The sequence below is a fragment of the Hipposideros armiger genome, unplaced genomic scaffold (assembly GCF_001890085.2).
Source record: "Hipposideros armiger isolate ML-2016 unplaced genomic scaffold, ASM189008v1 scaffold_128, whole genome shotgun sequence".
In the NCBI taxonomy this organism is placed as follows: domain Eukaryota; kingdom Metazoa; phylum Chordata; class Mammalia; order Chiroptera; family Hipposideridae; genus Hipposideros; species Hipposideros armiger.
Genome location: NW_017731478.1, coordinates 3507262 through 3534920, shown reverse-complemented (window position 1 = coordinate 3534920; position 27659 = coordinate 3507262). Strand labels below are relative to the sequence as shown.

Genomic DNA, 27659 nt, shown 5'->3' with positions numbered 1-27659 from the left:
TCAGTTTTCATTGGTTGTGAGTGAGGTGGGCGGGTCGCCGAAGAGCCTGAGGAAGAGGGCGGCGGCGGCGGCGGCTGTGGTGACTGAGCGGATCCCAGTGACAGGATGGTGAGAATGGCAGCTGCGGCGACCGAGGCGCGGCTCTCGGGCCGGGTGCTGCGTCGTAGGGAGCCGCTGGGAGTCTCTGGGCGAGGGCGTAGGCCATCCCGAAGGCCTGGGCGGACGCGGCCCAAGCTCGGGCCTGGGGAAGGCCCAAGAGGAGGACAAGGGAGCGGCCACTTCTGGGTGCAGCCGGCCCTGGCCTTGCACCCCCGCCCCAGGGGCCTGAGGACGTCCGAGGGGGAAAAGGGGCCCTGTCAGCTGCTAGTTCTGTCACGAGACTCGCAAGCCCGAGCCGGGGAAGGCCTCTGGGCCTGTGATTCGAGCGCCCCCGAGAAAGGAGCTCTGTCCCCTTCCGTTTTCAGACGTTTCCCTACTTCTTCCCCGCAAAAAACACCCCCCACAGGTTGGGAGGTACCGGTTACCACCCCATGGGGCGAAAGCTGATTTCTCGGACGCAAAGCGGGAAGTAGCAAGCAGAATCCTTTACTCATCTAGGGAAAGGGGTTAAAAACGATCCCTTTCCACCCCTGAAATTTCGTGCAGCTGCCATTGCAGTGTGGTAGGTAGTGTGCCCTCCAAGGACTGCATTGGGCTCCTGGAATTGCTGGAACTACTTGTTTACTTAGGGGGCTGCGACCCTTTAGAGTAGGATTCCTTAATGGTCTGTGAACTCCTTGAAATCGTTTGGAAAAAATTAGGAATATATACTGTTTTGGGTAAAGGGCCATTGTTGGTGCCAAGGAGTAGTTTGGGGTGGTTTATTCATCACACTGCCCCCAGCCTGCTCCGAGGTCGGCGGCCCATCACCTTCTCACCCCCAATAGGTTGCTGCGCCTAAGACCAGTTTTCAGAGGTGCCCTTGACCCTCTGAAAAGTTAAGAACAGTCTCAAAAGGAGCTCTGATTATCTTGATGAGGTTTAAGTGTAAAATAACTTTTCTTTCTGATGGGCATCCATTGCATTTTTAAGATTATCACGATTCTATGACAAAGATAGCCTTTGAGGTGGCTTATGGACGTGACAAAAGATTTATCGTATATGCTTCTTTATATAATGTAAAAGGCGTTAATTCCACTTTTGATTTTTGCTTCTGAACAGACTCCAGTTTAGAGTCATTCACTTTACTGTAATTTTGCGACGGGTATCCCTGGGAGAAGGTGAAATTTCCTGACATGTTTATGGAGTTTTTTTTGAGAGGTGAACACTTTTTTAGGGTAGTTGTACTGGAACATCACTTTTCACATCAGATTGAAAGAACGGGGCATAATTTAGCATTAGCCGATTCTTTTATGATTAAAAGCATTTTATATGGCAAAGCAAACTAGAAATGTGCAACACTCTAGTAACATCCAGTGTCTATATAGGCAGCAAATTCAGGTGTGGGGATGATCCAGTTTTATCTGGAGGAACGTATTTGTTTTTATCATCTTTAGTTGGTGACTTCATCACTTGGTAATGTATTCATAGTACCGTGTTAGAGCTATACAAAATAATGACATAGCTGCCGCGTAATTTTACAGCTAGAATTTTGAACATAAAAGAATTACAATCAGTATACTTGAGGAATAATTAGGCCTTAAGAATCCAGAAAATGTTAGCTTTCATTTAAGCTATTACTGGTGAATTTTCCAAATTATCTTACAAAATTCTAAACAGAACAGTAAACGGAAGGGTTGAGAATCAATGTGGAGAATAAGATTAGGAAAAGTAGAAAAGAATTGACAAGGCAAATTTTTAAAAAGTGTGTGTGCGTGCGTGTATGTGTGTCATGTTTAAAAATACAGCAAATGGTTCTTTTGGTATTTTGAGCAAAGCTGATTTTTAACATTTTCTTTCATAACACTCAGAAATCATTAACAATTGTTTGCGTATTCATTTGATATGAGTTTTTTGTTCTTTTTTTGGTTTGTTTCTTTTCGTTGCTTTCTTTTAACATTGGTCATGTTTCACCCTTTTTTTTTCATTCCCCTGTCTGCAATCAACTTCTTCATTCCACTAAGGCTGGGCACAGAGTAAGTTTCTTCTCTCAGCAACTCCTAACAATGGTGGTCGGGTGTCTATTATTGGGATTTTCACCTTTATACAGTCTATCACATAGGAAGTAACCACATTCCTATGCTTTGATTGGGTTGATTCTTTATTTGAATTTCACAAAACTGCCATTTCCACGATCTTTTCTGTCTGCATTTAACCTGAACTGTCAAAGTGTGGAATTTAGGCAAGGATGCTCCTCACAGTATGACATTTGTTATGTGACACTGTTTCCATTATAACTTTTGTCACCTGTAGGAAACCAGAGTCCTAGTAAGGATCCTTACTAATTTGAAATAGTTTTTTTGTGGTTATTCATACAATTATATCTTTAGACTGCTGATAATCTGGGTACACTTGGGCATAATCCACAGTATATTATAGAATTTAGGTCATCAGTCATTATAAAGTATCATGTCTTACTAATGTTCTTCCTAGTTCATTCAAATTGAACAGCTCATTCATTATTAGTCCCAAACATTTTCAACCTGTTATAGACATGTACCCTTTGATGAGTTTGAGGTTATTCTTTTTTTAATATAGATATCTATTTTTTACCTTTTTCTCAAATACCAGTTTTCCCACATTAGTTATGTACTTCAATCCATATCTGAAGGGATCCCCCTCTAAAGATGAAGATTTTCTATCTCCAGGTACTTTTGTATTACCAATGAGGGTGGAAACTTCCTGGTGGTTTTTTAGTTTTACAGATGTTTTGTCCACTAAGATCTGGATTGAAGCAATTAATTTAAGTGTTGAGCAAATACCAGCTGAATCTACTCTTTATAAAGAAGCAGCTTATTTAACAATTTCTTTTAAAGTACGCTAATTTTGTAATCTTGTGTTACTTCACTCTACATCCTGATAACCGATCCTTTCCTTTGTAATCATTTTGATATTTGTTGCAAGATGAATCAAAATTGTTTCAGTAATAATTTTAATTTCACACATCATGTTTTTGATTAACTTCAATTTACAAAGTCTGTGGTGGCAAAACTATTTTCTGTTTTATCCTATTTTAGATATTTAATGCTTTCTTTGATAATAAGAAATATTCATGCCTTCTTTAAAACAGTTAAAGGGCATGTACGTTTATGGATGGGACATGTATAGGAAAACATGCTCTCATTGAATGAAGGTGCTTATACTGATCAACATGAAGAAATTGATTGTTGTCCTTATTTTTAAATGAACTTTTTTACAATATTCTGTTAGATTCAATTAAATAACATTTATATGTAAAATCTTGAAATTTTAGAATTAAAATTTTACAGGATTGAGTTTTTTTCATTTTATATTTAAGTGCAAAATTTATTTTTGTCATCTGAGACTATTGCAACTCTAAACCACCTTCTGCTAAATTCATCACTTATTTGGCTGATCTCTTCTTTTAATGATCTAAATGTACATGAAAGATTGTGAAAATGTTATTTTAATTTGGGGAACTAAACTACGGGTACATAGGCAATTTAATCTAGACAATGAAAATATGACAGTAAGGATTTCTAATAAGGAAAGAGAAGCTAAAGATTATAATTCAAAAGTACACATTTGCCCTATTGAAACTTTTTGAAATATTGGCTGTTTTTATTCATCTGTAATGTGTAGCTAATAGTTTTAAGTAGCAAATATTGTGAATTTTGGCTACTGTTCCTCCAAATAGTTGTCAGTCTAGTAAACATAAATTATAAAATTAAGTTTATCATTGCATTTTTTAACAATTCTCTATATTAATGTTCCTGGAATCAATACATGAGGTTTCACGGACTGCAGAAATATGAATTACCATATCAGTCTCCAAAAATGCCAAATTCCACAGGGCCGAGTAGTATATTTTTTATTTTGCAGTTTTTTTATTCAGTGTAATTGATAGATCCCTAAATGAATCACTTTAGAAAGCTTGATTTTATTCTTGGTAAATAGAATGATCTGTATTGTGTATGCATACCTGTTTGTGACCAAAATAAGATTGATTTAGAACAGAGTATGTTACCATACGTGTGTTTGATTAAATGGTCATGATAAGAAACTGTGTGAATAACTTATGCTCTTTTGTGTTTTGGAATCTCTGATTGGTTTCGCTTGAAGGGGGAGTTATGGGAGAAGAGTATCATGTTTTGACATCATGTTTAACATTACACCTTGTCTCACCTTGACACTTTAAGTTGGTGTTGGTATTAGGAGACCTGCACATCCCACACCGGTGCAACAGTTTGCCAGCTAAATTCAAAAAACTGCTGGTGCCGGGAAAGATTCAGCACATTCTCTGCACTGGAAATCTTTGCACCAAAGAGAGTTATGACTATCTCAAGACTCTGGCCGGTGATGTTCATATTGTGAGAGGAGACTTCGATGAGGTGATGTATTTCCCTTTCCTTTCCACGATTTCCTTTTCTTGGTTCTTACATATAGTTTTATCCGTTAGATCAGTTTCTTAACTGTTAAGGTCTTTTTTTTCCCCAAATATAAAATTACTACACAAACCCCTTCCTGTTTGAAAATCACTGGTTTTAGATTGCCCAAAACACATAGTAAATACTTGTTTTAACTAAATCGATATGGAGTAAAAGTGGTTTTGGCACCATTTTTTGTAGGATTATCATTTTGTTTAGAAAGTTTTGGGGTTCTTTTAGAAATTTTATTGGGGAACAATGTTTTTCCAGGACCCATCAGCTCCAAGTCAAGTAGTTGTCTTCAATCTAGTTGTGGAGGGTGCAGCTCCTTGGCCCATGTGGGAATCGAATCGGCAACCTTGGTGTTATGAGCCTGCACTCTAACCACCTGAGCTAACCAGCCACCCCTGTTTAGAAAGTTTTTGGTATGAACTCCTTCCACCACCTACTAGCCTGTTCCAAGTACCATATCACTTTCCTGTATTCCAGCTTCCTGATTCTACCCTTCCTCCCTCCACAGTTGGTTCTCCTAGTAGCAACCAGAGTGATCGTTTTTAGGGGAAGTAGGTCACATCATCATTCTGCTGAAAACCTTGCTGTGGCTCTCTGTCTCAAGGGTTAACTAACTATAAAGGGGCATGAGAAAGTTTTGAGGAGGCGATAGAACTGTTCTGTATGTTGATTGTGGCGGTGCTTACATGACTGAATGCATTTGTCAAAGCCCCTTGAATTGTACACTAAAAAGGATAATTTTAGTGTATGTAAATTACACCTCAATAGACCTGACTTTAAAAAAGAAAAAAATGAGTTAGCAGTTCTGGAGTTGTGACTTTGCCCATTAGTTAATAATGAGATTTTAGGCAAATTACATCCTCTTTTTGGCCTTAGTTTTCTTCTGTGTAAATATGATTGGAATAGATGATTTTTAAGACCCCTGCCCGTGCTAATATTGTATGATTTAGCAGGGTAAATCCGATTCTAGTATGAAAAATTTATGTTGTATCTCTGGGAATATAAGCTTTTCCATAAATTATTTAACTTCATTGGTACTTTTTAACAGGCTTCTTTTATACTAAACTGAATGAGCATAGTGTCTTTTTTTTTTAAGTGGATTTTTAAAAGGGTTTGGATAAACTAGAGATGGCATAGAGGTGAAAGATGGGGATGAGAAGGGAAGGGACAAACTTCTTGTTAATGATTAGAATATAGGTCTGATTTGTTAAAAACATTAGGGGTTATATTTGTGTTACACTAAAGACAGTTTCAATAGCAAGATTTAAAATTTTTCGCTTCTAATTTGCTAAATTCACAGACCCTGGTTTGAGTCTTGGATTAACCATTTAACTAACATTTGACCTTGGGCTGGTTATTTTAACCTCTCTGTGCCTCAGTTTTGTCATCCATAAAATGGGGGTCATAATAGAACCTGCCTCTTAGGATTGTTTGTTAAGTATTAGATAGGTTGATATTTATAAAGCCCTTAGAATAGTGCCTAGTTCGTACTAAGTACTATGTAAGTGTTAACTATTATTATTTTAAACCATCTATATAGCTATTAAAGCCTGGGGTGTAATTTAAACACACCCTAGATTACAGGTCATATGCCTGGGATTCTTAGGTAGAGGAAACGCACCAATTTGGGGGAATAACTTTTTCCACAGCATGCCCCAAAGAATTCATATTCTATAAAAAGAAACACAATAAAGAGGTTGCATGATAAATTCCAGTTATGTTTTGAGCATAGTTCCAACCTTAGAGACTGAGAAGAAATCAAATATTTAATAAATGTGTTGGTTGTGGAACACATCCATATGAAAGCAAATTATTTAAGCAGGTTGCTTTTTAAACATCAATATCTCTCAAACATATTTTTTCTTCTCTTTCTTATTTTAGAATCTGAATTATCCAGAACAGAAAGTTGTGACTGTTGGGCAGTTCAAAATTGGTTTGATCCATGGACATCAAGTTATTCCATGGGGAGATATGGCCAGCTTAGCTCTGTTGCAGAGGCAGTTTGATGTGGACATTCTTATCTCGGGACACACACACAAATTTGAAGCATTTGAGCATGAAAATAAATTCTACATTAACCCAGGTTCTGCCACTGGAGCATATAATGCCTTGGAAACGTGAGTAGCATACAATTTGGGAATTTGGGGGCTTTATAAGTTTAATAATTGCATGTGTGATACTTCATAAAAGAGAAATGCAACCATATAAATAATGATAGCCTTTTTGGCCATCTTCTTTTAGTGATTATTCTTTTTAATATTTAACAACCAGATTTCTCCTTGAATCCAAATTGTCAACTTAAATTTATAGTGCTGCAGCTTTTTAGTACAAAACACTGACATTATTTATATTTTCTTCTAGAAATATTATTCCTTCATTTGTATTGATGGATATCCAGGCTTCTACAGTTGTCACTTATGTGTATCAGCTAATTGGAGATGACGTGAAAGTAGAACGAATCGAATACAAAAAATCTTAAAGCCAGGCCTGTCTTGATTTTTCTGTTGGTTTTTTTGTTTTTTTTAATTCCCCTGTTCAAATCAAGTAATTAAACATTTAAGAGCCACAAAATTGTATCACTTTTATAATATTTTGCAGTAAAATATATCATCTTCTGTTAATACAATGTTCTAAGCTTCTTGTAAACTATAAGAATTTATTGAGTTTAAGTATATGATTTCTATGAACAAATGTCCACCACACGGTAAATGGTCACGTTAAGAAAAATTTATCCTTGTAAATATCTTCAAAGTTGATATTTGGAACTTTATTACAAAAGTAGTGCATGAGGAGAAAGAATCTGGACTTTCTTGTATACATTTTTCTCTTCTCCAGTAATAAACAGTTGCCTTTCATTTATACTTTTTTGATAAACTGTGTTTAATTTTTAAAAATCATAAAAACAAGAGACCAAATGAAACTGTGGACAAGTGTTAAAGTGATGAGGTAGACATGACCTTTCAGAGCTCTCTCATTTCTTACAACATTCTGGGTCATACATTGGACTTGGATTTCACTTTCTAAATAATATGCCATATGGAAGGGGAGAAGTACCCTAGAAGGAATATATAATATAAAGAATCCTCTCATTAGTACAGCCACACCCAACTTAATCAAATTCAAGAGGCCAAACGTTTGTGTGGCAATTTTCATAACAGGGAAAATTAATAATTCCATTTTTAAGTTGTATTCAAGCAACAAATATTTATTAAGCACCTTCTTTGCAAGCCAGGGTGTTATCTCTATCAAATGCTATTCTGTATTAGGATATTTCAGAGTTTTCCTCAGCCCAATCAAGAAAATACTTGTTGGATATGCTAATATTGCTGTTTTAGGACTTACTGTTAACAGAGAAAGAATTATACTATGCGTCAGATTTAAAGAAAAATAATTCAATTTTAAGTGACAAAAATTTTAATTTTATCGAGCTAGAAATAAAAGCATGTATTACACACAGACTTTATTACAATTATCATTGGTACACGGAACTACATCAAACCAATTACATTGTTGTAAAAGTTCCTAAACAAACCAAAATGACTTAATGGTAACTAACAATACTATCCTAAATGTGGAGAGAGGACACAATTCACAACCCCTTCCCCCTACTTTTGGCACATCATCAATACACAAGACAAGCTTGTCAAGTTAACATCAGATGTTCTTCTCCCCCTTCTTCAATTGACATTGACTGCATACACTTATTTAGTAAATCTTCTTCCTTTTTTTCTTCATTCATGTATGATTCAGAATCATTTGTAGAAACTGAAGACAAAAAAAAAAGAGTTTATAATGTCTGTTTTGGAAATAAAATTGTATTTCATCCTGAAACTTGAGATTTGTATATAAGAACAACCTTCAAAATGACCTGCTTTATTAATAAACCTTTAGCAAAAACAGATTGCCTGCAATTTTCAAAACTTAACTCCTCCTTTCCCTATGTCTCTTAACTTTTTAAAATAAGATACCTAATGCTATATTCTAGCCAAGTTCTCTGCTATTAAGTCCGATTTTCCCTTTGCTTTTAAAAATCTTAGAGGGAAGTTAGAGCTTCAGCATGCTCCACCTTCTTTAAGTTCCTTCTCATCCCTTTTCTCCAGGGACCACAGGGACCTTTCCTGTGGTTTCCTCCAGCTATTCTTTTTGGAACCAGACTTACCTTCTCCCCTACCATTTCACTCACTTCTTGAATAGGCATAGTATAGTATTTACAGCAGAGCTGAGTGGCACAGGCAATGGATTCAGAAGGCCTAACTTCCCTACGTCCTATCTACTTCCCGACTCACTGTGGTAGTAACTGGGAAATTACTTAATTTCCATTTTATCAATTGTGAGGACTACTGCTGAGCAGTCGGTCTTTCTTCCTCCTCTGCCTTTTTCATTTTGTGGCATTCTGTAATTGTGGCGGAAGGGTCTTGTATCCTGATCCTTCCCAAGTCTGGATTTTTCTGAGTTGCTCTGTAAAATTTTAATAATACCACCTGGTTGGCTTGCTTCCCCAGGTTGGTTGAATATTAAAATGGTATCAGTGATACAGCCCTTTGTAAACTTTGAAGTTATATAAAACATGTTGTCCATCCAAAAATGGCACTATCTCAAAAGAAGTGATACGGCTTGAAAAAGTTGTTTTTGTGAATCTGAGTTCTGACAAATTCATCCTTTGTGAAGTCTCTGACCTTGATATTATAAATATCTTTATTTAGAATTAGAAATACCTTGAATCTTACTTCCCTGAGCAGTGTGTTCTTTTAAAATGAAAGCAGAAACTATATTTCATGTTTAGTTTCATTTGGAACAATAAAAGCAAATCACATTCTAAATTATTATTTCTTCTGTAATAGAAACTATTGGGTTTAATATTTTTTAAGCATAAGATTTTAAAAAATTCATACTGTTAAAATTTCACATTTACCTGATTGTATGAACAGTCTGCCTGGTTTTCTAAAAATCTTCAGTGACTTACATCTTGTTTTAGACACATATCCAGGTTTTAAACTGTAAGAAAGAGAAGCATCTTAATTGGAACCAGCAAAGGGAACAGCTGCCTAATGCATGTGGAAGACCATACAGATTCTCTTTACTAAACTGCCAGTGTCACCGAAGAGACCCTTTAGCCCCTGGATTCTCCTGTGACTTATTAACCCCGAAATGGAAAGCTAAGTATTGTATAGGTTGAATAATTAGGCTTCTTATCTCTTTTTTTCCTCAATTTTTTGTTGATAGTATTCTCCTATGCAGAAGCAACCATATGCTTCTCCTTTTGGAAGTGTTTGTATCATTTTGAATTTGAGTGGGCATCACTGAAAAGGGCAGTCTTCCCTATCTCTAGCGGATCAAGAAATGTTTACAATTCCACAAAATAAGTTCTAAAAGAAGTGGCACATCCAGTTAGCTCAGTAGCTTTTTGTGCTTTTTGTCCAACCCTATTCTGAACTTAGCAAAGTCAACGTATGAGGGAACACAAGCTTTAATATCAGTTAGCTACCTTTCAAATAAAATCGGGGTACATTTTCCTCCTTTTAAACAATAAGAAACAGGCCCTTCTTTGTTTCTCACTGGTCGCCAGAGGGAATGCTGTATGATCATTTCAGGGACAGCAGCAGCTACGACCTGAGAAGGCCCTGAGTCTTCTCGCTCCAGTTGGTGTCGCCATGTAGTGCAGGGGTAATGGTGCTTCTGTGAGTAATGAGAACTGAGGCGGCTCCTGTGATGAGTGAGGACACCTGTCACACAAATCACCTTCGTTAGAAGACCCTCTCGTTTCCTGTGACAACTCGTGAGGAACTAACGGGAGGTGCACCTGCCTGGCTTTGGAGAGCTGTGCTCGACCATGTGCATGTACTGCCTCTTCATTAATGTCCTCAGGTAGTTGGCATTGTAGATCTTAGCAATGCTGCACAGATAACGCTTCTGGCCCATGGTGAAGTCTGGATGCTGGAAGACAGAACTAGGTTTACAGGCTTTTATCTGAAAGAAAGAATGTTCCGCAGAGTTGTACCATCTGTGCATGTTACTTAAGCAAATTCAACGATGTCAGTTTGGCCAAAAAGAAAGAAATGGCCATTGAAACAGTACAAGGGACTCTGCCTGCCATTTCCACTGAAGTGGTTCAGATGCCCGATGAGGTGTGAGAACCACTGCCCTAGAAGAATAAGGAAAGTCGGAACCTGCTGTTATGTCAGTGAGTCTTCATTCCATGTGCCTCTCAGTGAGTGTGGACATCTCGCCTTCTACGCAACATGGTACCTAAAAAGCAACCCAATTACTTAAACTAAAGAAACTGTCTTTTCTAGCACCACACTGAGGGATAGTCTGTGGGTCTCTGATAAAAGCCATTTCGACTAAGACTTTCACTTTACTTGCCTGATTTTAGAAGTTAACACTCACCTAAAATGCAAGACCCCACTATATATATCTAGTATATTTACACACACAGGATTTACTGAACCAGATAGGTAAGAAATCCAGAGAAAATGCAGATTGTTGGCAAGAAACACTTACCAATTTGCACATCTTTGTAACCCTAATTTGTGTTGCTCTGGAGAAGATAGTCTGGCAGCTATGAACTTTACAGGTCAACAGTTGTAAAAGACTTACTGTAATTTACTTGCTTGCTTCTAATTGTGTAGTCCTTGTGCAAAATCTTTATGAGGTTGGGTTTTCATCTCTAGAATGGAACTTTCCTCAAGCATCTTTGTGTTTGGAGTATTGAGCTTCCTGCATAAAGGTACATCAGATCTGAAGTATCATAAAGCCCTGAAAGAACTCTTATAAGAAATCTATAATGACAAAATTCTTGCACTCATTCATGAGTTTACCCAGCAGATATGTATGGACTCCTAGACAATATGGTGTGTGCACTTTGTCTTCTGCAGTGCCTTACCTTCTAAGTAGCTTATTTTCAATAAAAAGTTAAGCTCTGCATACAAAGAGTGTATTTAAAGCATTGGCAGGTAGTTAGCATACCTTTAGAAAGGACGCATCCGTCATTGATTTAGGGATGTGAATTGTTTGAATTTGAGGAGTTTTCCTTAACTCTTGCAGCTTGACTACGTGTGAGTTTACTTTGTGTCCATCTTTGATTCCATCTGTAGGCAAGGACATTATTATGTGAATTTCATGAGAAAGATCAGTTCAACAAACTACTTATTAAGATCTATGTATTTACATGTGTCAGTGATTATCCTGGAGTAGTGGCATGAGTCAGATTTAAATTTGAAGAGACTATATGATATGCCACTTAGTTTTAGAGCATACAAAAATCTAAGATATTTATAAATATTTACTCTATCATTATATATGGACTACATTATTTTGAGCTCAGCTGAGATGCAAGCTCATACCTTTTTTTAGTTTATTGTATGTCAGGTCATACTGAACAGGAATATACATGCAGGATTTGCACTTTAAAGATTTACAACACAATTTTATCATTCGTTAGACTTTAGTATATAGTTTAAAAATTCTATTTTGTATTAGGCTCAAGATAGAATAACACAGATTTAACCCCCTTAATAAGGCAGTGTTAAAATGAAGGGCTTTGCAGGGGCGGCCAGTTAGCTCACTTGGTTAGAGCACAGTGCTCATAACACCAAGGTTGTTGGTTTGATTCCCCACATGGGCCACTGAGTTGCACCCTCCACAACTAGTTTGAGGACAACTACTTGACTTGAAGCTGATGGGTCCTGGAAAAATACACTGTTCCCTAATAAAATAAAATAAAAAATGAAGGGCTTTGCAGAAATTTATTAGAACTACTTTTACATAATTGCAGTTCTCTCATTGTTTTAAATACTGATGTGGGTAGATTAAAAGAATAGTCTTTTAGTAAAAATAAAAATTGAGGCATATTCCCAGAAGAATGGAAACTAGTTTTCAGTTTCATACATATTGAGACTAATAATTTAGGGTATAAACTTCAGTAGCAGTTTGGGAAGAAACCGTATCTGGCAAAATTTAATCAGGAAATAATTCTTTGTAACACTTCCCTCTCCCCACACACACCTCTCCAGGCAACTCATGTGCTATCACTGTAAATTAGTTTGCATTCTCTTGAGTTTGATATCAACGGAAACCAATATATTTTGTTTTTGTCTGGCTTTTTTCACTCAGCATAATTAATTTGAAGTCCATCCATTCCTGTTTATTGTTGGGTCATATTCCATTGTATGTATGTATATAACACAATTTGCTTATACACCCAGCTCTTCACGGACATTTAGGTTGTTTCCAGTTTGGGGCTACCAAAAATAAAGCTGGCAGAATAGATTTTAAGTTAAAAGTTTGTATTTGGTAAAGTGAATTAAATAAGCATAGTTTTGTTTCAATATTATTGACAACAAAGGCCACTATAATTTTACATATTAAACTTTAAATTTATTTACTTCTTTAAGATTTGGGCAAATCAGATAGTGCAGATAAGAGTTTATATTTGTATACTGAAGGAGTAACTACAATATTTTGCAACAAATAGAAATCATCTGGAAATTATGTTATTAGGACCCTTAAATCATAGTTTGGAATCTGTAATCATAAAATGAATATCAAGTCAACATTTGAAAAGTTTATTTTTAGGAGTGGCCGGTTAGCTCGGGTGGTTAGAACGCAGGCTCCTATCACCAAGGTTGCCGGTTTGATCCCCACATGGGCCAAGGAGCTGCGCCTTCCACAACTAGATTGAAACAACGACTTGACTGGGAACTGATGGGTCCTGGAAAAACACACTGCTCCCCAATAAAATTTAAAAAAAAAGGGCCGGCTGAGTGACTCAGTTGGTTCAGAGCTCGCTCAAGAGTGCAAACTGTGAGCAACAGGGTTGCCGGTTCAATTCCTGGCCCAAGCTGAGCTGCCGCTGAGCTGCCAACAGGTGGCAGGATAGCTCAGCTAAAAAAAAAACAAACAAAAAAGTTTATTTAAAAAAAATTCCTTCTTAAGTCATAATTGTGGGCTAATTATCTAAGAATATATCTTTTGTGTCCCTGCTAATACACATTTCTGAGGTACATATTATAGCCTGAGCTAAAATTTAATTTCTCAAAAGCTTGATAGCATTTCTTTACAGAAAATGAAACATTTAAAAATACTAGTTAACAACAAACAACTGACTTGAAATATGAGCAAAGGACTTGAATAGACTTTGAATGTCTCCAAAAAAGATACACAAATGGCCAATAAGAGCATGAAAAGATGCTCACTGTCACTAATCATCAGGGAAATGCAAATCAAAATCACAATGAGATACCACTTCATACCCATAGCATGATAATCATAAAAAAAAAAAAAACAGAACCCCAATGTTAGCTAGGATGTGGAGAAACTGGAATCCTGTGCATTGCGGGTGGTAATGTAAAATGGTGCAGCTGCTGTGGATACAGTATGGCAGTTCCTCAAAAAATTAAATGTAGGATTGCCATATGATTCAGCAATTCCATTTTTAAACCACACTTTATGTAATATATGTATATGTATATGTATGTATACACACACACACACACACACAGATATGTGCATGTGTGTTTTCCATAGGTAACTGTAAGGACTATAAATTTTCCAAGAAAAGGCCAAGTGAATCCAGGTTTAGATATCATTGAATTGAAATTGCTTCCCCCCAAAAAAATTTGTGAGAGGCCTTTGGGGGCCTGCCTTACTCTCTTAACTCCAGCTTTATCCTTTACTTGGAGGGGGAGGAAAATAGGAGCATTGATAAATATTTTATGTTCTTTGAAGTTGTTCAATTTAGAATTTTTTCTTTCAGTCTGTGAATAAACCCCAGGCTGTGCTCTCTGTGCTTTCAACCAACATCAGTTATAAATAGTTTTCAGATTCACTGCTATTTTGAAGTATGCTTTTTAAAATGCTTGATGTAAGATATCTTAATGGGAGACAAAGAACATGCTGGATTGTTCTTTGAAAAATCTTAAAGACTAGTTCACCAGGGATGCTAATAAAGTCTATTTTAAAAACTCCATTATATGAGTAGTTACAGCAGAACTGGCTTCTCAGAACCGTGTTATTTATAGGTATTATCTGCTCTACTCACCAGTACCTTTGGAATTCTGGTAATAAGAATGTCCAGGTGATCTGTTGAAAAAAAAAAGGATGTAAATAATATGTAATAATTGACAGCTTTATAAGCATTAAAGTATTTTAAATGAAAAAGACAACACTGCATATGCTCTTTACTTTTCATGTTTCCATCAGACGGAATGTCTTGCAATTCTGTAATTCTGGTTATATTCTAATAGCTCCAGACATTTTCAAAGTGACTTATCTGAGATTTTTACCTTACTAGACAGGATTCACTTTAAGCCAGACTTGGTCTTTTTATAGCCTCCTCGTCTAATTCCTACATTGAGTTCAGTAAAGTAGTTTGGGCTTCTGTGCTATCCATAATATTTTCTTGTTCTCATTATTTTTAATAATCTGGCTATGGAAAAGACTGTCTTGTTCTTTATTGTATACAATTAAGTTGTATACAATACAACTGAACTAAGTTGGTTTGGAATGCTTCTAATTTTGGGTAAGTTCTCTCAAATTAAGACAAAACACCCTTCCTTCCCTGTCTTTCAATTTATTCAATGGACAAGAGTTCACTGATCTGATATACTAGGATCCAGCACTTCACTAAACATTGTGATGAACAGAAAAGAAACACAAAACCTCATCCCATCTTTAATAAGTCTTCAATCCACCAGATACTAAAAAAAAAAAAAAAAAAAAAAAAAAAAAAAAAAAAAAGATTGTCATGGGTGCAGCCGGAGCCATAGTCGTGAGCTGAATTGGAGAGGAACAACCGGCAGCTCTCGCTTTTAGGGAATAATGGATGAAAGGGATGAGGAGGTACTGCCTCCAGCAGTGACTTCGACAATTAATTGTCTTTAGCATCCAGGAAATAATAGTAAAATCCTGCTCAAAACAAATGGATTTCTGTGTGAAGAAAATGTCAAGATCAAGGTGCCTGTAATATTCGTAGTCCCTGTTTTACTGGAGATTATGAATCCCCATTTGACATAAACTCGCCAATGTCACACACAGGTAACTAATTTATTGACTTGGAAGCCCTCGGTTGAGCCAGGGGATTGTTCCCGCAGTCTCCCCTTCTCTCCCAGCCCAGCTCATGTAGAGATCCCGTGGCCAGACCGCAATTTTTCCAGCAGGTTTTGCAGCGCCCCCTCGGGGCAGAAAGATGCACGCAGGCGGCTGTCGCAGTCACCGCGTTCAGTCATTGCACCAAATCCTCCTCCTCACAAACCCTTCCCCTAAGTGAGTCGGTTTCCATTCCCATCCCGACCACAACAGAGGTTCTCCCGCTTTTCACTTCAGTGCACTGGAGACCTGTCCATTGGAGCAGCCAGCTCCCAATTCCTCTTCTATAGGGAGATTACGACCCGGGGCCGGTCGCCATCCCCCCTAACCCCCTCAGGGCCCCGCAGCCTCACCCGCCGCCGCCGCCCTCGGTCCTGGCCACTGCAGGCGGCTCTGCGGAAGAGCTGCACTCCGTCCAGTCGGACACCAGACCCTGGCCGGGCATCTCGTCCCGGGTGCCCGGACCGCGAGCTGTGTGCAGGAAAAGCTTTCCCCTCTACCCCTCCCCCGTCAGCACGCGTGCGTCAGGCAGGGTGATATTGGGGGTGAAGGGGCGGACGCCGGATTCTAGCACCCTCCGATACGCTGCGGACACTGCCCGAATAGCTTCGGGAGAGCGGCGAGGGCAGATCCACGATCCTGGAGTTAGACTGGGGGAGGGGCGGGAGTTCTTTAGTTGATGGCGCGTCCGCACGTTTGTATCTTTTTGTGGAATGGATGCGTCACGGAAACGAAATATACATGCGCTCTAAAACAGGAGGTGCCTTCCACCTCTGCATTCCAGACTCTCAGCAAATTTACAAATCTTGAGTGTGTCACCATATAGGTCAAACATCAGTACGCAAACCAAGGACCGAAGCCCCCGGCGCAGGAATGCGGAGCGTTAGCCGTTATCCGTTATCACCAAGGCAACCAGGCTTCCGCCAACTACATCTATGAACGCGCAAACCACCTCCCTCCCTTCCCGGGGTTTCCTCAGGACGCGTTTCACACGGGATTGGCCTGCGGGGCGCTCCGTAGTCGGAGGTGTACCCGAACAGAAGATGGAGACGGAATTTGGATTGTCATTGGTTCGCACGCTGCGTTCCCGGAACTCCGTGGGCGTCGCTCGAAGGGAGCGTGGCCATCCGACTCTTAGTAGTTACTGTGCGGCGGGTGGCAGCGGGGAGCCGGGGAGCCGAGATGCCTCGGTATGCGCAGCTGGTCATGGGCCCCGCAGGCAGCGGGAAGGTGAGGACTTGGCGGGAGAAGGAGGGAGAAGGAGTTGGTGGGAGGCCGCGAGGTGCGGGTACTGAGGGGGAGTGTGTGTGTATTGTGGAGCCTGAGACTGGGCAGCTCGCTTCTGCCGTCTGGGCTTCAGTGCCGTTTTTGTTGTTGTTTTGAAAAGGGTGTAAGGATAGTTGCTGGTATTTATTGTATACTTATACCCCAGATAATGCGCTGAACGCTTCATTTATTTCCACAACAACCCTGTGAGATAAGTCCTATTAGTCCCATTTTACAGATGAGGGGACACCGAAAGGTTAACTTTTTTTGGCCAAGATCTGATCACACGGCTAGTAAGTGGCGGCGGGAATTTAAATCCGGTTTTCTCTCACTCCAGATTCTGGCCCTGCCTCGCCCCCAGGAGGTTAAAGTGGAATCTCGTTAATCAGTGTTTCTCAGAGCTTAAAACATGGGATTCTACTGTTTGAGGAGATTTTAAGGAGGTACATGGCCCTGACATTAGTAAACATTGAATTACATATTGAGATAGTTGCTCCCTTTTCAATTCTTTCAGTTTGCATTGAGGTGAAATGGCCAGTTTGATGCTAGTGTTATCTTCAACACTTATTTTAAATCTCCAGGTCTTTTCAGAGAGATCTTAGACTCAGAGCTTTTGACAGGCAACTATATTTAGCTAGAATGGAAAGAGTTGTAAAGCTGTATTAATTTTATGCTTACCTTTACGTTATGATAAGTATAACTGGCTTTCTGTTTACAATAGCGATATAATTTTTTCTTGTACATAAATATTAAGGGAAGGAAAGAATATTAGAGGGCATTCAAATATGGTAGAAATAGTGAAGATATTGGTCAAATGACAGGAGTATAGCTAACACTCGAGTCTGTGGAGGTGTCGTGTGGCTCCAGTCTTTACATGAACCCATTGTTCTGAGGCTTGCCCTAATCTGGGTGCAGGAATATACGTGTGACGGAAAGGGCCCAGTATGTATATGTCAAGTCACAGATGAGAAAGCACAATAGAGGTTATTACTAGATTGCTTTTCAGAGGGATGGTGTTAGAAAGCATCTTTCTATAAAACTTTGATGCCTACTATCAAATACTCACTGAGCCAGTTCTTTGTGCCAAGCACTACTGTTCTGGGCCCTGAAGATTGTGTTGTTGAACAAAACACACGCAAAATCTCTGGCCTTGTGGAATTTATGTTCAAATAAATAATTACCAAGCATCTCGTATGTGCCAAGTACTGTGCTAGTCCCTGAGCCTATAAAACTGAATATGAATAAAAGAAAAGGAAAGAAAACTGAATATGACACATCCCTGCCTTTACATAGAGCAGCGGTTCTCAACCTGTGGGTTGCGACCCCTTTGGGGGTCGAACGACCCTTTCACAGGGGTCGCCTAAAACCATCGGAAGACATATTTTCGATGGTCTTAGGAACCGAGACACCGCTCCTCTATCCGTCTCCAGGCCCACATGCAGATACGCCCACATACGAGTACCCGGCTTCAAGACAAAATTTCATTTATTTGTAATTAGAAAAAATATTTCACAATATATAATTACATATTGTTTTTGTGATTAATCACTATGCTTTAATTATGTTCTATGTGTAACAATGAAAATACATCCTGCATATCAGATATTTACATTACGATTCATAACAGTAGCAAAATTACAGTTATAGAGTAGCAACGAAAATAATTTTATGGTTGGGGGTCACCACAACATGAGGAACTGTATTAAGGGGTCGCGGCATTAGGAAGGTTAAGACCCACTGACATAGAGGGTAGAAGAGGTAGACAAGTAGCCTAGAGATTTTAACATAGTGTGGTAACGACTACATGAGGGATAAAGAATTTTCCAAACCAAAAGTTGCAAGCTCATAGCCCACCTCCATGCTGTTTGTTGACCTCAACGTTCTATCACTGGAATGCTGTTCCCCTGGCTTGGCAAGTACTTTCCCATCCCTCGGCTCACCTATCCCCTCCTCAGAGACTTTGCCTCTAATCACCCTGGCTACAGCTTTGCTTGAACTCTACAAGTCCTTGTGGAGACACCATGTGTTAGGTGCTGCACTATGTCATCAGAAATCCTCCCTTTAAATGCCTCTTGTTGCACGTTAGAGTAGTAAGGAGCTTTAGTGATTGTGGAGGTCATCCTAGTTAGAGATAAAAAAATTGAGGGGCAGTGTGGAGAAGCAGCTTCTCCAAAGTTACCCATGAGCCACAGCCAGGCTGGATCTGCAGCCAAGTCAGATGCCTTGATTCCCAGCCTGCTGCCTTTTCTGTTTTCAGTCAGCATCTTGGCCGATGAAGGTGTCGTTTTAGCCTTAGTAGACCCTGTCCAGGGTCTGTGGAGAATCCTGGGGGTGCAGGCAGTAGCCCTACATTGCTGTTGCTCTGACCTCTGGTTCCTTGGGACATTACAGAGCACCTACTGTGCCACCATGGTCCAGCACTGTGAAGCCCTCCACCGGTCTGTCCAAGTGGTGAACCTTGATCCGGCGGCAGAACACTTCAACTACTCCGTAATGGCTGGTGAGTCCTCGGCAGAGCCTCCCCCACTTCAGGAAAACTAAGGGGTGAGGAGGCAGTGAGGGCGGGCTGCTTGGCGCAGAAGCTGAACAGTGAATTATTACAGTCTGGTTCCCTGGTTTCGTGGTGACCAGCATCAGGCAGAATGTCATTTGCTGACATCCACTGATGTTAATGTGTGTGACAGTGTCTGTTCTTGGTCTCTGAGGTACGAAATAAAAGTGAGTAGATGCCTCACTCCCTGCCCTTATGTCCCTTTTCATGCTTAGTGCTGCTGTGGTGAATCTGGTTTACTGCCGATCATGCTATAAATGAGCAGCCTAAATATTTTGTTTTTTAATTATTTTAATTCATTCAAGTGTCTGGAACACCAACTTTATGCCAGATACCAGGGTTACAGCAGAGAACAAGATAGATACTATCCCTGCCTTCGCGGACCTTTTGGTGGTGGTGGTGGGGGGGGGACAAGCAATAAGCAAAACGCTAAATATGTTACAGATTGTGATAAGGATGGCAAACAGGCTATGGGAGGGAATGACTGGGGGAAGTTGCTTTAGGTAGTGCAGTCAGGGACGGGGTGCCTGAGATTGGTGGGGGGGTAGTTGGGCCCAGACCTGAAGAGGTAACGTGCTCACCAGGCTGGGGAAAGGCTTTTCAAGATGAGGGAACACCAAGGTCAATAAATAGCCTGGAGATGGGAAAGGGCTTGGTATGTTCCAGAAAAAGCAAAGATATTGATGAGCTGGAGCATATGAGTGAAAGAAAGAAGTGTGTAGAAGCTGGTAGGACATGAGAAGTTTGGGTTGTATCCTGTTTTCTTAGTCTGTTCAGGCTGCTGTAACAACATGCCACAGACTGAGGTGGCTTATAAACAACAGAAATGTATTTCTCACAGTTCTGGAGGCTGGAAGTCCAAGATCAGGTGCCAGCACGGTCATGTTCTGGTGAAGGCCCAGTTCTGTGTGTATGTTGCAGGCTGCCAACTTCTCCCTGTGTCCTCACATGATGGAAGGGGGTGAAGGGTCCCTTTGGGGCCTCTTTTATAAGAGCCCTCATGACCTAATGACCTTCCAAAGACTCCACCTCCTTGTATCATCACCTTGGGCATTAGGATTTGGGCATGAATTTTGGGGAAGACACAGTCATCTATAGCACGTGTCAACAATGGAATACCATTAGAGGGTTTTAAGCAGGGGAGAAAATTGGCATCTTTTTTATGTTTTTGAAGATACCTGGCTCTTGGGTGAAAACTGGACTCTAGAGGGTCAAGAGTAGAAACAGGGACCAGCACTGAGGCTATTGTATTGGGTTGTCGGAAAAGTCATGACGTATTTTTTCTACGTTTTTCGTTGCAAAAATGCGTCATGACTTTTCCGACAACCCAGTAGTTATCTAGGTGGCTGGGACTAGGGCAGCCGTGGTGGAGACATAAAGCAGTAGACAGATTCGGTATGTATTTTGCAAGTTGAATTAGCAGCATTCTGTGAGAGACTGAACCAGAAGGGTGTAGGGAAAGGAGGAATCAAGGCTGACTCAGGTTTCTGACTTGAGCAGTTGAGTGCGTGATATCATTCACTTAGGAGGAAGACAAGTTGATTGGTTTGGGGCGGTTTTCTTTGCACTTGCTAACTTTGAGATGTCTGATAGATATTAAGAGGCAATATCAAGGAGCCAGTTGGAGATAATAGTCTGGGATTCCGGGATGAGGTCTGGCCTAGAGATATGAATTTGAGGGTCAACAGCATATCGATAGAACATAAAGCTATAGGACAGGGTGGTTTAGAAAAGGACCCAAGACTAAGTCTTGAAGTCGTCTAATCTTCACAGGTTGGGTAGAGGAAGTGGAGTCAGTAAGGTAGCAGAAAAGTCAGGAAAACGTTACGTCACAAAAGCCAGGAGGAGAGGATGTTTTAAGAAAGAGCTGGTGGTGGGTTATGTCAGACACAGCTGGGAAGTTATAGATGATGAGGACCAGAGGAATGGCTGTTAGGTTCCACGAGTGGAGATGTTGGTGATTTCGGTGGAGCGGGGAATGAAAGCCAGATTGGAGCTGTTTGAAGAGTGAACGGAAGGTGATGCAGTGTTGGCTCTGAGAGGAGAGGACTTGCTGAGGAAGGTTTGCTGTGAAAGAAGCGGAGAAGTGGGACGATAACTGGAGGGAGGTATGGGGTGAAGGGGGGCTTTGTTGTCAGGTTGGAGATGGTAACTGGAATGGACGTGTGTGCTGAAGACAACACTGCAGCAGAGAGAGAAACGGTCGATTCCAGAGAGTAGGAATGAGAAGGGAGAGAGGGTCCTGAACAAGAGGAGGGTTTTGCCTTTGCTTCTTCCATTGTAACAGGAGGGAAGGCAGGGCGGGAGGCACCATGGGGTGCTGGTGGGAACATGGGGAACTAACACTTTTGTTAGTTTCTTATTTCTGTTAATGACATATGTGGTTATCAGCTGAGAGTGGCTGGAAATGGGTGCGGGTGGGGGGTGGAGGCAGGTGAAGAGAGAGGAGGGGCTATGAAATAGTCATCTTCCTTGAGAAAAAGGCATTGCTTTGCAAAAGGAGGATTTATTAGAATCAGGGAGCCTCTCACAAAACCCAAGAACAAGACTTTATGAGAGATTAGAACCCAAGACATGAAAACTAATGGGAACCGAGGCCAGCTGTCTGTCTTTCTCTCTTTCTCTCTTACAGACCAGCTTTCTCTACTTCAGGATGTATGTTGCCCAACAAGGTCCCTCCAACCCCGGGTTCACATCACTTTCTGGTCCAAGTGTCTTACTGACTGACTAGTGTATTTGCATCATCATTTTAGAACACCGATTTTATTATCCCAACGTAGGTCAGATGTTTTCCCTGGGAAAGGACGTAGGAGGATGTTATCCACATACATGCGCCTGTGAGTAAGGCACCGTTTCTTATGAACAGAGATTGTGGGTTTGAGCACAAAAACAAAAACCTACCCTAGAAAGTTATAAATACTGATTTCCAAAAATTTGTGATAGAGAAGCACCATGCACATACCAGTTTTTTAAGCCCCTGCTGTAGGTGATTTAGCTCTGTTATCTCATATACTGATCCTTCTACCCGCCAGGAGATATGATTTGCTCCCCATCTTATAAATAAGGAAAGTGAAGCACAGGGAGGTTAAATAACTTCCCTGGAGTCATCGCGTCAAGAAACAGCAATTGGTTTTCTTGGTTTGGTTTGGTTTGGTTTTACATGTTTTAAAATAGGTAGTGTATATTCACATGGTTCAAAATGCCGAAGTTACAAGAGAGCCAGTGTCTCCCTTCCAGCTCTGTGTCCCCATCCCAGGAGGCAGCCAGTGCTGCCAGTTTCTGAGAGGTCTTTCCATAGACAGTCTGTGCATATAAAATCAGATCTGTATTATTATGTATATATCCTGAGCCTTTGTCTTCCTTATTTATTTATTTTTAACACAAATGATGGCATTCTTACACAGAGTTCTGCACCTTGCACTTTTCACTTAACAGTACACCTGTGAGAATGTATCATAATCAAGTGCTTATAGAGCTACTTCCTCTGGTGGCTACATAGGAGTCCATTGTCTGGCTGTACAATAATTCATTGAATTAGTTCCTGTAGAGGCTGCTACATGACTAACCACGTACATACGTGTGAGTTTTTATATAATTGTTAATTATCACCAGTGAGGATAACCATTTCCAAGTGATCATTTGATCATTTGTGGTTCTTATACTCTGGGCCCTGTCTGTCCTTCCCAGACATCCGGGAACTGATTGAGGTGGATGACGTGATGGAGGATGATTCTCTACGGTTCGGTCCCAATGGAGGATTGGTATTTTGCATGGAGTACTTTGCCAATAACTTTGACTGGCTGGAGAGCTGTCTAGGTCATGTCGAGGACGACTATATCCTTTTTGACTGTCCAGGTAAGTCAGCAATTTGAATGTGTCGTTTTCCTCAAAGTCGTGCAAGGTCCATCCTCAGTGGGAGAAAACGGAGTGAGCATTAGTAGCTTTAAACCATCCATGCTGCAGGAAGGTAGAAAGCTCTTATACGTTGGCTCAAATTCATTGAGTTTACTGAGGGCTAACCTCTGTGCACTGGGGATACCGTGGAGAGCCAGGCAGCCATGGTCTCCATCCTCGTGGAGCTCACCGTCCAGTGGGAGTGCTAGACGGTGTAAACAGAACTCACCCAAATGACTCCTTCATATTCACTTGTGACAGGGGCCCCGCCCCACAGGAGTAGCATAGACCATCACATAGCAGGGAGGCTGGGGGAGGCTTTTGATCCAGTGGCCTGTAAGCTAGGCCACAGGTGAAGGTGAGGGACACCATGATCCAGGCAGAGGGCAGAGCATGCTGCAGGCCTCGAGACAGGAAAGAAGGCACCAAAACGGCCTGTGTGGCTGGAGCACAGTAGACAAAGAGAAATGTCAGGAAGTGAGGCTGGGTTGGGGACAGAATTGCACATGGCTTCTTAAGACATATTGTGAATTTTAGACTTGAGTGTAACCTAGCGTTGATCATTTGTGGCTCTCACTTTTTCCCCCCTTACACACACTCTCCGAGAAGTGCAGATGTCATAAGTGTACAGCTTGATAAATATTCCCAAACTGCACACACCTTTGCAGCACTCGCTTTTTGATCAGCGAAAATTACAGTGTGAAGAACATCATGGTTTTGTGATTGCTTCGAGAGGCTTTAAGACCCCTTAAAAATGGAATATATCACTACCAGGAATTGACTTCCCCTTTTCTTTTTAACCGTCCATCTTATTGAAAAATTTTTTTCCTGTAATTTGATAATTTAACATATTTCCTGATTGTAATAGTCCTGTAATGTTCTTCACATAGGTCAGATTGAGTTGTACACGCACCTGCCCGTGATGAAACAGCTGGTCCAGCAGCTAGAACAGTGGGAGTTCCGAGTCTGTGGAGTTTTTCTGGTTGATTCTCAGTTTATGGTGGAATCATTCAAGGTTTGATGATAAATCTGTTGTTGATTTTTCAGTTATGGGGACAAACAGATGATAGTCTCCTTTAATCATCGTGCAATTCTGAACATTTCACAAACTATACTCCAGAGTTATTTAGTATCCTTTATTATTAAATTATTATAATATGTATTTTTAATTCAAGTGATAAATTATATAGATTTTGGGCGACTAGAAAAATGAGGCAGATAGGTATTGTGTAAGTCTATTTTTCGTTTTCTGAGGACCTTTTGTCTAGTTTATGAACTATCTAAAACTGTATTTCTCATTTAATAGCTCTTAAGGAATTTTCAGTGGGAAGGTTAAAGATATCATCTGAAATGAGATTTGTGAACACTAGATTAAATCTACATCTTCCTTCCTTCTCTTCACCTTTGGAAACCAAGGGTCAGCCATCTGATTAGTGGACTATCTTATCTTTAGGGTTAGCGTTTCTTTGACTTAGGCCAGTTTTGTTTTAGGGAGGAGCAAAAGCCTCTCTTTTATGCAGAGACCAGGGACCTTTGTGGGCACCAGTTGATTCATCTCCCCTTTCCTGTTTCCTCCTTCAGTTTATTTCTGGCATCTTGGCAGCCCTGAGCGCTATGATCTCTCTAGAAATCCCACAAGTTAACATCATGACAAAAATGGATCTGCTGAGTAAGAAAGCTAAAAAGGAAATTGAGAAGTGAGTTCATGTCTTCCATTGTTACCGGATTTCAATTGCAGAGATGAACCTTCTAAGCTTTGTTTACATGTGATGTTCTGTCAGTCTATATAAGTCCAATTTCCTTTTATTCATCAGTCTCTCGCTTTTAAAGATTTCTAGATCCAGACATGTATTCTTTATTGGATGATTCTACAAGTGACTTCAGAAGCAAAAAATTCAAAAAATTGACTAAAGCTATATGCGGACTGGTAAGCTTTTTAAGTGTTTTTTTTTTTTTTTTTTTTTAATGACCTGGTTAGTAGGTGTTTACTGGTTTCCATTCAGTGGCCACCATTATGGAAAGCATGGCCCAACCCGATTTCCTTGCAAAGGAGAGGTGATGGTGAGAGGCTACAGGCTGGCCGGTCAGCAGTTTAATTTAGAAGCAGTTATTGGCAGTAGCCAAAAAAAATTAACTGACATGTCTATTATTCCAAGCCATATTGGGAGTTCAGAACTGTCTGTGCCCTTTTGAAATTTCCAGTGGTTGTTGAATTCAGATAAACGCTTATCAAATAGTGTCTAGTTAAGTAATAAATTGAGTGTTCTAAGTAGGTCAGAGGTCAGAAAAATATTGATTTGCTGTCATTCTGTCTGTCTATCTCTACCCCCTCACACACAAATGGTTTAATGAGGAGTATAAATGGTTATAAAACTCAAATATAGGTTGAAAATTAAGTATTTTACACAATTTCAGAATGACCCTTTCTGAAATCCCCAATTTGTAGATTGATGACTACAGCATGGTTCGATTTTTGCCTTACGATCAGTCAGATGAAGAAAGCATGAATATTGTATTACAGCATATTGATTTTGCCATTCAATATGGAGAAGACTTGGAATTTAAAGAACCAAAGGTAATTTCTGCTTTAGGGTGTTTATTGGCTTTTGGTAGAAATGTTTGTTGGCACTCATTTGCCTTCTGTATAAACCCAAGAACTCAATTTTTGTCTCAGTGGCAGCAATAACCTGGGCTTTTCTGGGTCATCTCTGAAACTGACACCTGAGCTCAAGGAACAGTATCATTTTTACTCCACCTTTTTTTGAGGCAATGTTACTGAGTTATGTTTCTTTGTACTCAGAGCTTGGGGTATATGCAAAGAGGAAGTAAAATCCAATGGAACTTGGGATGCCGTCACGTGTCAGTGGAAAGACTATTATTAATGGTTATTGTCAGTAGGTCACATCACAACAACTTAGCTGAGAATCGACATGAGTAAACTCATGTAAAAAATGCTCCTAACGAGATATAAGCACTTTCATTTACCACATTCCTGGAAATAGTCTATCAGTCATGCCTTTTGTTACTATTAACTATTACCTATGAGTAACATCTGGAGCGGTGCTGGGTGTTTGCTCCTTATAAGAGTGTTACCTGAAAAATATGTAAACACATACTATTGTAGGTCTAACTGAGGGGAAATGAATGTATTTTCTATTTTGTGTTTCCTTTGTGTCAGGAACAGGAAGATGAGTCTTCTTCTATGTTTGATGAATATTTTCAAGAACACCAGAATGAATAAAGAGTTTACTAAAAAGTAACTGTATATATGCGAAGAGCTTGTGGCTGAAACATCCGAACAGTCTTCTCAAAGAATGCAATACAAGAAAGCTACTTATTTTAATGGAAAAAATAATACCTGGCTTTTTATCAGCAGCATGCTTCAATCAGGTTCTTAGTTATTCTTGAAACTGCTAATGTTTAAAGTGGAATCTTTTACTAATATTTTTATAGCATCAATTTAGATTTTAAAAGTTGAAATTGAAATGAATGCACATAGATTTGTATGTAATATAAATCAGTACCTGTGGTACAGTTAAGACCTGTAAACAGTTTGATTTTTGTTATTTTTGAAGGTTTTTTTCGAGGAACAGGAATTATTGTTACAAAATGTACATATGTGTGTCTAAAGGAAAAAAATTTGGGAGGACATAGATAAGACCATTGTTTATCCGTATCTTCCAGTTTTCCTACATTGAAAATGTATTATTTGTATAGTTAAAAAATGAAAAGTAACTATGTTTTAAGATATATATGTATAGAAATAAAAGAAATAGCACTGACCTTTCATTATGCTCTTGTTGTCTGGTCAGAAATTGAAATACTCAGCCAGGGCAAATGTTTGAGTAAATTTCCCCAAGTAGGGGAGCTTGACATGGTTCTTACGACAAATTTACTGGTGGGTGCCCGGCACTGGGGATAAAATGGGAGCATGCAGGACAGACAAAACCTTACTCTCATGGAGTTGACATGTTGGGCCCTTGAGACTAACCATAAACAAGGAAGTCTCTGATAAGGAATGGGAAGAAAACAGTAATGAAATGGAGTGACTAACAGGCTGCTTTGGGCTCATTGTCAAGGCTCCTCCTAAAAAGTGCTGTTTGGCCAGAGGCCTAAATGAGAAATCAGTTGTGGGAACATGGGGCAAAGTATTCCAGTCTGAGGGACTGGGAGAAGAAATAGCCCCAAGCAGCAGTGAACTTGGCTTTTAACATGAGGTGCTTTCGAGTAATAGGTTAAAAATTCCTGAGCCTTTAGTATATTCCAGGCATGTAAGTTCTAAACACTTTACATGCAATTCATTTTCAGATGAGGAAACTGACACA

General features: G+C 39.9%; 3 protein-coding genes across 6 annotated transcripts; 2 read left to right on the top strand and 1 right to left on the bottom strand.

The window, feature by feature from the left end:
• Positions 1 to 8: 8 nt before the first annotated feature.
• VPS29 (VPS29 retromer complex component) lies at positions 9 to 7399 on the top strand. Of its 2 annotated transcripts, XM_019648976.1 has the most exons (5): positions 13 to 108; positions 2103 to 2114; positions 4299 to 4490; positions 6420 to 6655; positions 6900 to 7399. In XM_019648976.1, the coding sequence occupies exons 1-5, from the start codon at positions 106 to 108 to the stop codon at positions 7015 to 7017; spliced, it is 561 nt and encodes a 186-aa protein (XP_019504521.1). In that variant the 5' UTR covers positions 13 to 105; the 3' UTR covers positions 7018 to 7399. The 2 variants fall into 2 exon arrangements, with proteins under 2 accessions (XP_019504522.1, XP_019504521.1); XM_019648977.1 differs by lacking the exon at positions 2103 to 2114 and having other exon boundaries at positions 9 to 108.
• Positions 7158 to 16516, bottom strand: FAM216A (family with sequence similarity 216 member A). Of its 3 annotated transcripts, none has more exons than XM_019648972.1 (7): positions 15977 to 16516; positions 14578 to 14618; positions 11505 to 11626; positions 10343 to 10505; positions 10024 to 10261; positions 9451 to 9533; positions 7158 to 8303 (listed from the first exon to the last, which is right to left on the bottom strand). In XM_019648972.1, the coding sequence occupies exons 1-7, from the start codon at positions 16066 to 16068 to the stop codon at positions 8182 to 8184; spliced, it is 861 nt and encodes a 286-aa protein (XP_019504517.1). In that variant the 5' UTR covers positions 16069 to 16516; the 3' UTR covers positions 7158 to 8181. The 3 variants fall into 3 exon arrangements, with proteins under 3 accessions (XP_019504517.1, XP_019504518.1, XP_019504519.1); XM_019648973.1 differs by having other exon boundaries at positions 14584 to 14618; XM_019648974.1 differs by having other exon boundaries at positions 10343 to 10472; positions 15977 to 16513.
• A 199-nt stretch (positions 16517 to 16715) lies between these two features.
• On the top strand, positions 16716 to 27084 carry GPN3 (GPN-loop GTPase 3). The gene is made up of 8 exons (XM_019648975.1): positions 16716 to 16853; positions 19281 to 19389; positions 23128 to 23295; positions 24225 to 24349; positions 24916 to 25031; positions 25165 to 25261; positions 25781 to 25909; positions 26513 to 27084. The coding sequence occupies exons 1-8, from the start codon at positions 16806 to 16808 to the stop codon at positions 26573 to 26575; spliced, it is 855 nt and encodes a 284-aa protein (XP_019504520.1). The 5' UTR covers positions 16716 to 16805; the 3' UTR covers positions 26576 to 27084.
• Positions 27085 to 27659: the final 575 nt, after the last annotated feature.